Raw genomic sequence first — 15211 nt, forward strand, 5'->3', positions numbered from 1 at the left:
AGAATAATTACATCCTACTCCTTCCCAAAGGGAAACTAGAGGAGACAAGTGCTATATTGAGGACTAAAGTATATGTTTTGTCCCCAGCACAGCACCTTTTGGGAAGAGACAGAAGACCCATCCACATGTTATGTTCAACACTCGTACACGTATACACAGCAGGCACAGTCAAGTCATTCACATGTTACGCTGAATGCAGGTACAGCAGGGCATTTCCTGTACCATGCATTCAAAGGGCCTGTATCCAAGTTCACTTTTAAAATGAACACAGGTATAGTCATTCACACAAACGTGTACAGGTATCTGTACATCTGTCTGAATCGGGCTAGAGATGAGAAGTGATCATTGTTGCTGGAGTAGCAGAGTGTGCCTACCCCACAACTGAGAAGGTGGTGGCTGATGAGATTTGGGGCTATAAGGCCCATGGTCTACCCCCAATGATACCCCTGGCAGGAAGGATGGCTTTATCTGTTGGAAAACAGATTTCAGGGGGCTACTTGAGGAACAACTTACAAGGGAACCACAGAGATTAGGGGATGCCTAAAGCCATAGTCTCAATTATCCTGGCAGAGCAAAAGCCATCAATTCTTGAGTAAAACAGCACAGCAAATGTGGAAAGATAGATCATGTATGAGAATAGTGGGCAGATTTTTATTTTTTGCCTAATTGGCCAGGCAATAATGAGGGCGCCTGAATGTTTTTACACAACTATTGCAAAGCATAGTGTAATCTTAACTTATTGCAAGGCAAACATCCGAAAGGTGACAGTTTTTGCCATATATTCCCACACAAAGGTGGGATACTGAACTTGATAATCCAAATATAGTCATGAAATGGAGTCAAGGTCCAAAGGAAAATCAGTGTTGTGTCTTTAAAATAAAAGATTAGTTACAAAGTGAGACCAGTCAGAAACTAACTTATTTGATAAGTTTACTGAGTCTTTGCTTCACAACACACTTGTTTCACACCTGTTAACTAAACACTGGAAGACCTCTTCCCTTGCCAGAGGAAGGCAACATTGAGCAGACATGGCCAAGTGGAAGTCCACTTATACTGTGCGTTTTATGTTCTTGACGAATTGTGGGGGGGGGATGCAAAAAGGAAATCCAGATGCACTACATAAAGACAGCATTTCCTCAATGCCAGGTACTTGGGGCACAATCTTTCCTGGATGATGCTAGTAGTCACACTTATATTCTTACAAAGTAAATATTTTCAGATGCAAGAATAAAGTAGCAATCATGTAAGATTAACAATTAAATTGAATTAATTAAATTAAATTATTAAGCAGCAATCTCATCTTATACTCAGATGATCCAGATTTCAGTGGGACTTATTCTCATAAGTGGACCTAAGATTGCAATCCTAGTGAATTTAACAAAGTATAGGTGGGCTTCTAATGTGTCCTGATCCTTGTGTGTTTGCAAGGAGCCTCTCTTGTAGGGTAAGAGCCCAAGAGTTGCAGCCATTTGTTGTGTGAATGAAGAGCTCAACCTTTTCCACTAGTATCAAGTTTTAAACACCAATACAAAGAATGAAGGACAAGGTACAGGTGAAGAGCTAGATACATCCCTCGAGTCTCACCCCATGATTCTTGCATGAGAAAGAAGGCCCTTTATACATCATCTGGCCGTTTACTAGGAGAGGCTCCTGTCTCCTACCATGAAACCTCTTGTGTTGATCTTGGGAGAAGAAATGGCTTACGACCACCAACTCTACAGCAACCGTTTGTTTGAAAGGCAAGAAAGAGATTGTGCAATGCCAGCTAGTTCAGAAGCAGAGACTGAAACTGTTTACATTCTGTATGGGTTCTCCATTGATATCAGTTCTCCATTGATATCAGGCCTACATAACTTTTGTTCCCCTGAGCCCAACACAGGCACTCAGCGGCTGGCTGAATCTCGTCCTGTCTGTCTATGAACTCAGGACAGATAAAAGGAAGTGCTTCTTCGTAAAGCACATAATGAATGTATGGCCTCACAGCCACGAGCTATGGTAGTAGTCACTAGCTTACATGGCTTCAGAAGGGAATTGGATACAATTACAGAGGACAGCCGTACTAGTGGCTACTAGTCATGAGGGTTACATGCTACTGCTCAGGTTCAGAGGAAGAATGCATCTGAGTAATCATTGCTAAGCAGCAGGGAGAGAGAGCTGTGGCCCTCATATCCTATTGGTGGGCTTCCCAGAGCCATGGGTTAGCCATTGTGCAAAAAAGGTAGGCTGAGATTTTAGTCGACATTAGACATTCAGAACAAATGATGACAAGTTTGGAATGGCAACAGTTAGTACATTGGTTGATGTCAAAGATTAGTTGTCAGGATACCCTAGTCCTAAATGCACCGTGCAGTCGCATGCAGCTGTACTTGGTAATAAGTCTTGGTGGTCAACATGATGTGCAGCATGTCGGTGATGATGTCCACCGCACTGGGGCTGCTGTAGACTCATAAGGCAGCCTCAGTGTTGTTCAGCATGAGCGGATGTGCAAGCAGTGCTACTGCAGCTATTCCCACTTGCCGCAACAGCAATAACTGTGGCAGTGCTGCTTGTGCAACTGCTCATCCTGAACAGCATCAAGGAGGTCTTATGAATCCACAGCAGCCCCATGTCATCTTGGCCACTGTGTTTAACAGGGCTGACTCTCTAGTACACGGGTTCTCAGACCTGGGTCCCCAAATGATGGTAGCACTGCAACTGCCATCATCCCCAGCCACAATGGCCTTGGCCAGTTGCAGTCCAACAACTTCTAGGGACCCAAGTCTGAGAACCCCTGCTCTAATTAGTGTGGTTAAAGACTGCAGAAATAAATTCCATTGGTCACAGTGGGACTTACGTCCAAGCGCTCTCTCTCTCTCTCTCTCTCTCTCACACACACACACACACACTTACTTGGGCTGCATGTCCCATGGATTTGAATGGAACGAAGGACAGGTCTACATATGCAGCAGAATTAAGTAGCAGAATAGACTGGACCACTTTAGATTGTGGAGGGGGGGAAATTTCATTTTTGAATGTTATCTTGTATAAAGGAAACCTCATGTTGTGCTAGTTTTCTGCTTGTAGGGAGAAGACAGGGAATGTTTTTTTTCTGACCAATGTCTCAATGTTCTACTTGCAGGGATTTTAAAAGAGAGTGTGAGAAATGGCACTCTCCCCCTGCATTCTCAAGTGGCACAATCTGTGGCAGCATTCTAACACCTCTGCTGCATAGCAGACAAGGCCTTCCTTCAGGGCTGCACAACCTCAGCTCTCCAGCTGTTGTTGGACTACAACTCCCATCATCCCTGATTATCAGCCCCTGTGGCTGTGAATGATGGGAGTTGTAGTAGTCCAGCAACAGATGGAGTTGTGCATCCCTGCCTTACTTCCTTGTACTGCATTTAGGACCAGGGTTCAAGACTGTGCTGAGTTTCCCCCACGATATAGCAACGGACAACCTGAGCAAACCAAAAGGAGACAGGAATGGTACACGCTATGCTGTAACAGAAGCTCTCCGATGGCATCTTAAACAAATGGCACAAGATTGCATAAGGAGTACACATGATTTTAAACCAACTGCAGTTTTTGATTTTGCAAAAAGGGCTCTCTCTTCACAGATTTTCATCGAGCCATTTGATATAGCTGTCTCTAGTGCGAAGTCCTGCGGAGAAACTGGTGGGCCAAATGGTAAAGATCATGCAGCCATGAAAACAGTCTTCAAAGTGGTCCACAGTCACCTCCACCCCTGCCTTCTCTAGCCGCTTGGCATACATTAACCCATCATCTCTCAGAACATCGATCTCACACGTCAGGATGTAAGTCTTCGGCTGTAGGTGGAGAACCCCTTTCTCGGCGAGCAACGGTGCTGCACGGACATCTAGTAATGCAGGGATCTCCTGGACGATTTCCGCCTTCCCCAGTGTGGGAATGACAGGCTTGTAGCTCTTTCTGAATCTCGAAGGCAGGAGGAAAGTCCAGTCCACCAGCTCCCTGAAAGAACTGGCCTGACTTACGTCAAGAGACGTATGATTGTTGACCACCATGGACTGGGCAAAATCATAGTTTCCATTGAAATAGTCTATCCAGAACTTCACCATGACAAAGCGTGGAAGGACAGGCGTGACCTCATTCTGCTGGTAGGAGGGAGTATTAAAATCAAATGGCTGAAGAACTGGGTAAATCAAAGCCTGCAGTTTAAACCTGGTGGTCACATTCTCCTCTTGACTAATCTGTAGAAAGACAGACAAACGGATACAATTCAGATGTTGGGAGCAATTCAGATGTTGCAGAGTACTAACTAAACCAGGGGTTCTCAAGCTTGGGTCCCTTAGCCATTGCAGCTGGGGATGATGGGAGGTGTAGGCCAACAACAACTGGGGACTCATGTTTGAGAACAACGGAACTTGAGGACTCCTGAATTCAACGACAAAGCAGATCACACAATCATAATCAGTAGGGTACGAGAAACCTCCTACCCCAATTTTGGAGCTCTGCATGCTCCTGTGTGCCAGTTGGCTGTTAATTAAAACCAAGGTTGGAGGCACTGACTGTTAGGGATGTGCATGAACCAAGTTTGTGCACTGGTTCGGTGCCGTAGGGAGGGGAGCGGTGAGCGGGACCTTTAAAAAAGGAGGCGAGCAAGTCCTTACCTGCTCTCTGCTACATGCAGCTGTATGTGGCGGCAGCGAGCAGGTAAGGACTTTCTCTCTTCTTCTTTTAAAGGTCCTGCTCACTGCTCCCCTCCCTGCCAAACCGATCCAGAACTAGTCCAAACCAGTTTGGTGCCAAACCAGTGCATGAACCTCAGTTCGTGCACATCCCTACCATCTGTGCTTGTGCGCAAAGAAGCAGCGGGGCCAGAGGACTTTGCTTCCTCCCTCATTCAGCAGCTGTGAACTGCCCTCATGGGTGTCAAAAAAAGAAAGCAAAAAGGCTACGTTCTCACATTATGTTTGATGCACATTCAGTAGTACACTTCCTTTCTGTACCCTACATTTGAGGGGGCCTGCATCCACTGTGTAAAATGAACACACATGCACCAAGTCACACAAAAACATGTCTGGGTGTGCAGACATACAATATAATGTTTGAATAGGGCTCAAGACAAGATTGTTTTGTTTTCTCCGCCTTCTAGTCTCTGTTACAGGAAAAACCTCTTTCAAAGAGAGATTATGTTGAGATGCAATTACAAGTAGTCTTAATTGTTTATTGTAAATTATTTGGAATTTTTATAGAACTTCTTGGGTGAGTGGCACTTATGTATGTTTACGCTAAAGAAAGCCTCATTGTATTCAAGGTAAGCATTCCTAGGTCTGTAACCACAGCCTAAGAGGTTCTCTTCTCTCAATGATCCTCACCAATGACCTGGAAGGAGAGGGTAATGTTTTACTCAGTGCCACTCAAGACCCATTTAGAAACCTTCCTCAGGTGTGCCACTATTGTTAATAAATAGAGACACTTGAGTACAAGGTTTTAATGCAGGGAATCTCAAACTAGGGTCCCCAAAGGCTGCTGGATTACAATTCCCACCATCCCCAGCCACAATGGTCAATGGCCAAAGATGGGAGTTGTAGTCCAACAACATCTGGGGGGCTCAGGTTTGAGAAACCTTGGTCTGATGGGGCATTTAGGGCTCTACAAGCCAGACATTCCCATTTGATGGCAGAGGAGTGGCAGTGTACTGGAAACTGCACTTATTGGCCCACTCCAGGCACCGAGGGCGGAGTCAGAAGTGCTGCAATATAGATTACGAATGTCAAAGGTGCAGAGCAGACGTTAAGCAGCATCTTTGTCTGCAAAGCCATGCTGGTCGCTGACCGAAATAAAGAGATGATGTCTGCAAAGAAATGTTTTTAAATTGGTGCACTTTACTAGTGGTTCATGTCTTATTAAGAACATTTATATCCTACCTTTCTGCCAATTACTGACCTTCAAGATGGATTGCAAGGTGATGGGAGCTGTTTGCTTTTGGGCTATAGAGGGAGGGAGAGCACAGCCTTGGCAATAAAAGTGGCAGAGAGAAGGGTCATGAAATCATGGGGCCTGGAAGGAGTGTGGTGTTTGCCACTTTAAATACCTTGTTGCAAAAAGGACTAGATGAGCTCTCCTGAATGTCATTGCTTTCTTGGGCAGGGGGCAAGACATCTGGATCCCCACAACTAAAGAACGTAAGAACAGCCCTGCTGGATCAGGCCCAAGGCCCATCTAGTCCAGCATCATGTTTCACACAGTGGCCCACCAGATGCTGCTGGAAGCGACAGGCAGGAGTTGAGGGCATGCCCTCTCTCCTGCTGTTACTCCCCTGCAACTGGTACTCAGAGGCACCCTGCCTTTGAGGCTGAAGGTGGCCCACAGCCCTCCGACTAGTAGCCGTTGATAGACCTCTCCTCCATGAAGTTATCCAAACCCTTCTTAAAGCCATCCTGGTAGTTGGGCTGTCACCACATCTTGTGGTAGAGAATTCCACAAGTTGATTATGCATTGTGTGAAAAAATACTTCCGTTTGTTGGTCCTAGATTTCCCAGCAATCAATTACATGGGATGACCCCTGGTTCTAGTGTTATGGGAGAGGAAGAAGAATTTCTCTCTATCCACTATGCATGATTTTATAGACCTCTTATGTCTCCCCGCAGTCTTTTTTCTAAACTAAAAAGCCCTAGGTGTTGTAGCCTTGCCTCATAAGAAAGGTGCTCTAGGCCCCTGATCATCTTGGTTGCCCTCTTTTGCACCTTTTTCAGTTCTACAATGTCCTTTTTTAGATGTGGTGACCAGAATTGTACGCAGTACTCCAAGTGCGGTCGCACCATAGTTTTGTATAAGGGCATTATAATATTAGCCGTTTTATTTTTAATCCCCTTCCTAATGATCCCTAGCATGGAATTGGCCTTTTTCACAGCTGCCGCACATTGAATCGACACTTTCAAGGAGCTGTCCACCACAACCCCAAGATTATTATTTTTTTTTTAACATTTATATCCTGCTCTTCCTCCAAGGAGCCCAGAGCGGTGTACTACATGCTTGGGTTTCTCCTCACAACAACCCTGTGAAGTAGGTTAGGCTGAGAGAGAAGTGACTTGCCCAGAGTCACCCAGCTAGTTTTATGGCTGAATGGGGATTTGAACTCGGGTCTCCCTGGTCCTAGTCCAGCACTCTAATCACTACACCCTCTCCTGGTCAGTCACCGACAGTTCAGATCCCATCAGCGTATACTTGGTTGGGGTTTTTTGTCCCAATGTGCATCACTTGACACTTGCCAACACTGAACCGCATATGCCACTTTGTTGCCCACTCCTCCAGTGCATCTGGGTGCATCTACACCACAAATTAAACCATTTTCAGGCCTCATTAATAGACCCTGGGAAGGGACAAGAATGTCTAGCAGAGGGTTCTCAGTTCCTTAAAAATTACAGTCACAGGGCTATTGGAAGGATAAGGGGAGGGAGTCCATGTACACTGACCTGAGTTACTTGGAGGAAGGGCAGAATATTTATCTAAGTAATGTTAGTGGTGGACATCCTCACTCATGGTTCAGAGGAGCAGCATGACAAGTGCCTCCATAATATTTACTAATGCGGTGTTGCACTGAGCACAGGGGGCAACAAATGTTACTAAATCTCCCTCCCCCTTGGAAGTGCTCCCTGAGACCCAGAAATAAGTAACTGAGGATCATGCAGCCCTTGGGGACCTACTTCTGGTCACAGGGAGCACTTCCAGGGTAAGGAAGAACTGGCAAAAATCATTCTTCTCCCTGTGTGCAGCAATGTCCTCTCCAATTTTTTTCATCTGTGTATGGTATGTGTTTTCTTCTGGGTGGCAGTAGCAAGGCAGTGTGTGTGCACATGTATTCAGAGTAGGCCTTCCTGATACCACCTGAGTGGGATCTGAGCTTAAGTGAGCTGACATCATAAAAAATGTGGGCACACACACATGCGCACGCCTTAGAGGGAACACTGGTGCACAGTGCGACTCTGAACAGAGGTGCTCTTACTCCTGGACTTCTGGGCAAAGGTCCAGGGACACCACGCCCCCTCGGGCCTCCCAAATCCTCTTTAGTCTGTCCCGAGTGGTGTGATCTCTGTGCCTTTTAAATACTATTACATTCTTGTGAGTTCAGTTGCTGATGGTGCCCTCAAGAACCCATGTGTTAAAAATACTGTGTGTATTACGGGGTGTGTGTGTGTGTGCGCGTAGGGGGATGATGCTTAATTTGCAGCGGGGGTAGGGGCACCTCCAAAGGCCTTTAGGTCTAGGCTCCAAAATTACCTAGGTGCACCTTTGACTATAAATTACTAAACACTATGGAGGTGCTTTGCATGTTGTGCCTCCACACTGAGGACAGCCATTATTATTAACAAGTGAATTTTGGCCCGTTGAATAATGGGCGCTAGTAATGGCGCTCCTGGCCCCCCGCCGCCATTACCCCTCCCTCCGCCGTACGCCCCCCCCTTTAAGGGCCAAATCGGCCCAGGCACTTGCCCCCGCCAGGCTGGGGAGATGGAGGCCGGGACCGGGGGCGGAGCGGAGGCCATGTAACTTTGAAATAAAAATTGCTCCCGCGGCGGTCACCGCCGACCGCCCACCCTCCCTCCCAGCTGCCGAGTCCCCCTTACCCTGGCCGACTCCTGTCAGCCGTAGACAGCCCTCAATTTAAGAGGCAGAGAGGAGCTCGCAAGCAGAGCTCCTCTCTGTGCAAAGCCTCTTGCCGAACTGCCGCTTTGGGCGCAAGGGACGCAAGCGCCCAAAGCGGCAGTTCGGCAAGAGGCTTTGCACAGAGAGGAGCTCTGCTTGCGAGCTCCTCTCTGCCTCTTAAATTGAGGGCAGTCTTCGGCCGACAGCAGTCGGCCAGGGTAAGGGGGACTCGGCAGCTGGGAGGGAGGGTGGGCGGTCGGCGGCGGGAGCAATTTTTTTTTTAAAGTTACATGGCCTTCGCTCCGCCCCCGGCCTCCGCCGCCTCGGTCACTTTCCCCCGCCGCCACCTCTCCGGCTTCTTCGGGGCGGCCACTTCTGGCCGCCCAAGATGGCTGCCGGTGCCGGCGAGCGTGTCTCCCTTGCCCTGTTCTGGGCCTGCGCTTTGCGCAGGCGCAGAACAGGGCAGGGAGGCACGGACACACGCTTGGTGTCCGTCCACGGACGGACACCAAGCGTTTTATTAGAGAGGATAATAATTTGTATGTCTGAACTAATAAATTGCACATTTGCTGTGCTAAACACGATTAGAACTCAGAGTTCTGTAGCTTCCTTGTTCAAAGCCAATTAGAAAGCCTGCACCCAGTTGCTCCCTGCACATTCCTCTGCTAGGGACTGTAAACTCTACTTCCCGTACTTGCTGCTTGCCAAGAGGAAAACTGGTGAGACGGCTGCTGCTTCCTTTGGAGGGAAGAACGGCGAGGGAGCATTTCAGCTGCCGCCTCATACCTGTGCGATCCAGGGATCCTTTAAAAATTCTCCAGTCCTCCCACCCCGCACCTGGAAAAGCACTTGGCAGTCCAGAAACAGTCTCTGTGAGTGTCTTGCTAGAAAGCCCACACCTCTTTAAATCCCCTTACCCCCCGCTTTCATTTGCGAAAAAAGAAAGGATAACCTGCGGGTTCTTGGTGAGAAAGTATAATATTTAGAAAAAAGGGGTTATGTTGAGATGCAATTACTAGGGGATTTGTGGAGTTCATAATAGTTTTATTGTTTTGCTTCACTGAAGCAAAGTTCTTTTGAAGTTCTTCAGCCTTTAGGATAGATCTGTGCCAGGGATTCTCAACCTTGGGTTCCCAGATGTTGTTGGATTTCAACTCCCATAATCCCCAACCAAAGGTCAATGGGGCTGGGGATTGTGGTAGTTGAAGTCCAACAACATCTGGGGACCCAAGGTTAAGAATCCCTGATCTATGCATATTATACCCATTTCTAATGCCTGAATTATGGGGAGGAGAGGCACAAGGCCTCTTATATCCGCCAGCCTCACCCCCATCCCCAATTTTAGCCAAATCACACCCCCTATAGCCTTCTAAAAACAGTCGCCAAGGGGGTCATCACAAGGATGCACTGCCTGCATCCAAAAAGCAGTCCTTACCTCTTGGCACACAGCAGCAGCTAAGTTGCCTCCTGCGCTGTCACCGGAAATAGCAACTCTGCTGGGATCAACAGAATACTGAGCTAGGACTTCGGGACGCATGAAGTGCTTCGTGGCACGTAAAACATCCTCAAACTGCACAGGGAAATGGAAGTTTGGCACCAGTCTGTACCTGCAGAGAAGAGAGCAATTTCCATAAGAGAAGCCACACAGTGCCAGATTTAGGCACAAGCAAAGTAAGCTGCAGCTTAGGGCCTCACATTATGAAAGGTCTCCGACTATCCCCCCCCACACACAAATGACTAAATTTTCGGTTTTTACATAATTGGTTCAAAAGTAAAGGAGAAAGGGGGGAAAGACTCTAAAATAGACATTATCATTCTGGTAAGACCAAAAAATACTTATATGGCTGCACAATTATTTATCATATTCGATGTATAAATCTGTGCAGAAATAAATGTAAACTATATCGAAAGTAGCTGGGCCAGGCGCAGAGCATCTGTACCTCTGGTCAGCTCACCCATCCGCCTCCTTTTTCTTCCCCCGCCGGTCCACACACTGCCTTTTTCTTGTCCACCCCTCCGCTGCTTTCTGGCCGGCCAGGTGCCGGCTCCCCCGCCCCCGCTGGGCTTCTTCTTCCTCCCGCCACCCTCCCCCCATTTCTGGCTGGCCGGCCGGGTGCTGGCTTCTTTTCCCACCCACCCCTTTCTCATCACCCCCTCCCGCTTTCTGGCCAGCCATAGCTGCCATTTTCCTTTCTCCCACCTGTCCCATGGCTATCTGGCAGTTTTCTGAACTCTCATGAGAGCTGCCACACATGGGATTAGCCACGAGTATGCCTTAGAGAATTAAATATATAGATTTTATTAGACCAGGGTCTGGTTTAGAATAATGCCTGCCAGCACAGATACAGGCAGCGTTTGCCTTTTCAGATAAGCGTTGCTGTAACCCTGAGCAGTGCTGCGAAGGAGTGAGTGAGTGGCATGCTAGTGAGTGTGGGACTTCCAACCCATTTTGCAATGTTATGGGATCTTTCAACCTTGACATTGCATAGGGCCTCAGTATATCTTAATCTGGCACTGCCACTGCATATTGTGAAAAATAAGAAAACTAGATTTGCCATTCTGCACCAACTGAATTCGGAAGCTTCAGTTAGTGCAGAATGCAGCTGCCGGAGTTCTTTATGGAAATGCTTGCTCGGAGGATACATTATTACGCCTATTTTAAAAGAGCTGCACTGGCTGCCAATTTGTTTCCTGATCCAATTAAAGGTGTGGCTTATTACCTTTAAAGCCCGTTAACGGTTTGGGCCCTGGATCTCTGGAGGACCAGCTGCTCCCAAGGGTTTCTGCCCGCCCAACAAGGTCATCAGAGGGGGCTTTGCTCTGCATGCTCACATTAAGAGATGCTAAACTGAGGGGCATACAGGGCAGAGTCTTCTCTGTTTCCCCCAGGCTCTGGAATGCTCTCTCAGTGAGTGTCTGCTCTTTGACATCTGCGGCTCCTTTTAAGAAACAACTAAAGATCTTTTTTATTTGTTCAGGGTTTTACCCCTTAGTGGCCACCAAGTTTCTCAGTTCTTCTGCTTTTTTATGGTTGTTGCTTTTTGGTGTTTATGCTTTTATTGTTTTAACTGATTTTAATGTTTTGATGCGATTTTATTAGAGTCTTCTTGTATTTTAATTTTTGTAAACTGCCTTGGGATGAATTTTATGACAGGCAGTATAGAAATCAAACTAATAAACTACCTCACAGGGTTGTTGTGAAGATAAAAATAACCATGTACACTGCTCTGAGCTCCTCGGAGGAAGAGCGGGATATAAATGTAATAAACTAAATAAACTAAAATGCATAAAAATTTGGCAAAACAATTATAATACCAGCCCAATAAAAGCTCTCCAACTTTCTTGGGCCAAAAGGTGCCAACTATTTATGGAGCTCACTTGGTTATAATTTGTTTGTTCTTTGCAGAACAAAGAAGAGAGAGAAACAATAGAAATAGTATTGGGTATAAAATGTCATTCAAACATAAAGCCAGTAGATGGCGTCAGTTGCATTAAAGCAAATCAAGCTGAAGCAAACCCTTATCATCCTCTCCAGAAAATGAAAAAATTTCTACACACATACATGGGCTCCTCCTCTCAAGATGCTTAAAAGGATTACCATGCAGGGGCGTAACTATAATAGGGCAAGGGGAGACAGTTGTCTGGGGGCCCACTGCCTTGGGGGGCCCCAGAGGCAAGTCACATGACTGACTCCCCTAGCCTCACACCCGCCCGGGCTTCCTTCATAGGAACATAGGAAGCTGCCATATACTGAGTCAGACCATTGGTCTATCTAGCTCAGTATTGTCTTCACAGACTGGCAGTGGCTTCTCCAAGGTTGCAGGCAGGAATCTCTCTCAGCCCTCTCTTGGAGAAGCCAGGGAGGGAACTTGAAACCTTCTGCTCTTCCCAGAGCAGCTTCATCTCCTGAGGGGAATATCTTGCAGTGCTCACACTTCCAGTCTCCCATTCATATGCAACCAGGGCAGACCCTGCTTAGCTATAGGGACAAGTCATGCTTGCTACCACAAGACCAGCTCTCCTCTCTTCAGTTGTATTCATTCTCCAAAACTGATGTGTTAAGACCTGGAGCTACCAGAAGTGCACGTCTTTCTCTAGTACCATTAAATGACTTGCATCGTCCGAGAGAGAGAGAGAGAGAGAAAGAGAGAGAGAGAGAGAGAGTGTGTGTGTGTGTGTGTGTGTGTGTGTGTGTGTATATATATATATATATGCTTTTCGTTACCACTATTCAGCCTCATTTAAGATTCCTTTACTTCATGAGCTGAGCTTCAGTGAGGGGGGCCCATTTTAAAATCTTGTCTCTGGGCCCACTCCAACCTTGCGACGCCCCTGTTACCATTGATTGCAAATCTGCTGTTGTTGCAGAAAAGGTACTTAGACATTACTCAACACTTTGTCCTATTCTACTGAATAGACAACGGACCAGTTCTCACAATTCCCATGACATCTGCTAATAAATGGTGTGCATGGAGCTTTGGCATGGTTTGGTCCGAATTATGGGTATGTGAATCAGTTTGGTTGAACGACTGGCTGGGCCAGTCGAAACCAGCAATTTGATTGCAGTTCAAACCAGCAATTTAATTGCAATTTGCAGTTGAGTCAACCTGGTTCACCATCTAATCAATTCTGCATATCGCTACTGCTAATCCAGAGGCACACATGCTCCCAATTTCCAGTCCTAAGAACCCAGAAAGTTTTGGTGATAGCAATAGCAATAGCAATAGCACTTACATTTATATACCGCTCTATAGCCAGAGCTCTCTAAGCGGTTTACAATGATTTTCGCATATTGCCCCCAACATTCTGGGTACTCATTTTACCGACCTCGGAAGGATGGAAGGCTGAGTCAACCTTGAGCCCCTGGTCAGGATCGAACTTGTAACCTTCTGGTTACAGGGAGGCAGTTTTACCACTGCGCCACCAGGGGATGTTGGTTTGGCACTATACCAGCCCAACATGTAGCAGAGATCAACAACCTTAGTTCAAATCCTAGATGACTATTCTTCGTTAGATTGAGAACCCCTGCCTTAAGGGTACCAGTGCTCTATCTGTGCTTTATTTATTATTATCTAATAATGTTCATTAGAAAGGCAGGTCCCCTTTAGTGTTATCAGACAGTTTCGTTTCCAAATAGAAATCAGCTCTGAAGTTAAAATTGCATCACTTGGGCACGTCTCAAGAAGCTCTTATGGGGCAAGGATTAGAGCAGGCGCATTGCTTTGTGAAGCAACGGCTCCGAGATAGAGATTTGCGGGAGGAGTCCGCACAGCTGCCCAAGGGAATATACTTAGGTTCTCAAACTTTTAACTGTAAACCAGCTGAATATTTAGACCAGATCTTGGTACCAAAATTTAGGAGATTTTTGACCCTCGTGTGATTGAACGTTCTCCCCTCGGCAGTACTTGATGGTAAATTCAAACAACTTCCTTAAGATCAACGCTGTTGTCCCTGTGGCTCAGGGGTTATAGAGTCTATCACCCATGTTATTCTTTATTGTCAGTTTTATAAGGATGCTCGCACCAAATTTATTGCTCCTATTTTAGCCATTTATCCTGGTCACACAGACCAATTTTATTTGGAAATTATGCTGACCAATTTCAAACCTGCAATTTCAGATAATGTGGCAAAGTTCTGTTTCGTGGTGTCGATGCTCTGTAAAGACTGTATTAGTAATTTTTTAAAAATTTATTTTTTTACATTTTATATCCCACTCTCCCTCCAAGGAGCCCAGAGCGGTGTACTACATACTTAGGTTTCTCCTCACAACAACTCTGTGAAGTAGGTTAGGCTGAGAGACAGTGACTGGCCCAGAGTCACCCAGCTAGTTTCATGGCTGAATGGGGATTTGAACCCGGGCCTCCCCGGTCCTAGTCCAGCACTCTAGCCACTATACCATGCTGACTCTCTCACAATTTGAACAGTTTGTGATTTTGTAAACTTTGAAATTTCTGAATTTTCTTATTAATGTTATTAATAGTTAATCTGGTCTGTGACCGCAATAAACTTACTACTACTACTAGAAAGGTAGGCCAGATAGGACCTAGAAACTAGTGGGCAGGAAGTGTGACAACTCTATCCAAGTGACAATTCCACTGTCAGATAGCAAGATTTATTCTCAGATTTACTCTCATCAAGTGTTTTGGGAAAATGAAAGACCTGTTTGCCAACAGTGCAACAAATATTAATGTCTAAAAATGTGTGTCTGGAAACAAGTATGGGGAGATAATGGAAGGAGATGGATTCTTGAGGGACAGAGTCTGGCAACTGGCTCTCCTTCTGGGATTTTTTCTAGGAGGTGATCAGGCATCATTATAATGGGTTGTTAGTTTGTCACTGGATCCCATGGGGGTGGGTGATGTTATCACAGAAAGGTGTGGGAAAAGAATACTTCATCATTGTGACAAGAAGCAAGTCCTAGTCAACAACTCTGTGTGGAGAGGGGAAAAGAGTGGAAGAAGGGGCTAGAAGGGAAATGATCACTTGTATAAAGTACTCTGTTATTATTTGCACTTCGTTTTTAACAACTCTTCAAATGCTTTCAAATGCCATTTTTGCTTGTTAACTGTTTTGCTTCTGTGATCTGTGCATGACTGTTCCAACT

The 15211-nt window shown here is 46.1% G+C and overlaps 1 protein-coding gene across 8 annotated transcripts in view; it reads right to left on the reverse strand.

Annotated features, from left to right (window-relative positions):
- Positions 1-631: 631 nt before the first annotated feature.
- NCEH1 (neutral cholesterol ester hydrolase 1) overlaps positions 632-15211 on the reverse strand; it is a 47547-nt gene continuing 32967 nt past the window's right edge. For all 8 annotated transcript variants that reach the window (XM_053310416.1, XM_053310420.1, XM_053310422.1 and 5 more), the window contains 2 exons: positions 10043-10214; positions 632-4208 (listed from right to left, as the gene is read on the reverse strand). In XM_053310416.1, coding sequence (XP_053166391.1) covers positions 3591-4208; positions 10043-10214 — 790 coding nt within the window. In that variant the 3' untranslated portion in view covers positions 632-3590. The remainder of the gene's footprint in view (positions 4209-10042; positions 10215-15211) is intronic.

Source organism: Hemicordylus capensis, chromosome 3 (genome assembly GCF_027244095.1).
Source record: "Hemicordylus capensis ecotype Gifberg chromosome 3, rHemCap1.1.pri, whole genome shotgun sequence".
Taxonomy (NCBI): domain Eukaryota; kingdom Metazoa; phylum Chordata; class Lepidosauria; order Squamata; family Cordylidae; genus Hemicordylus; species Hemicordylus capensis.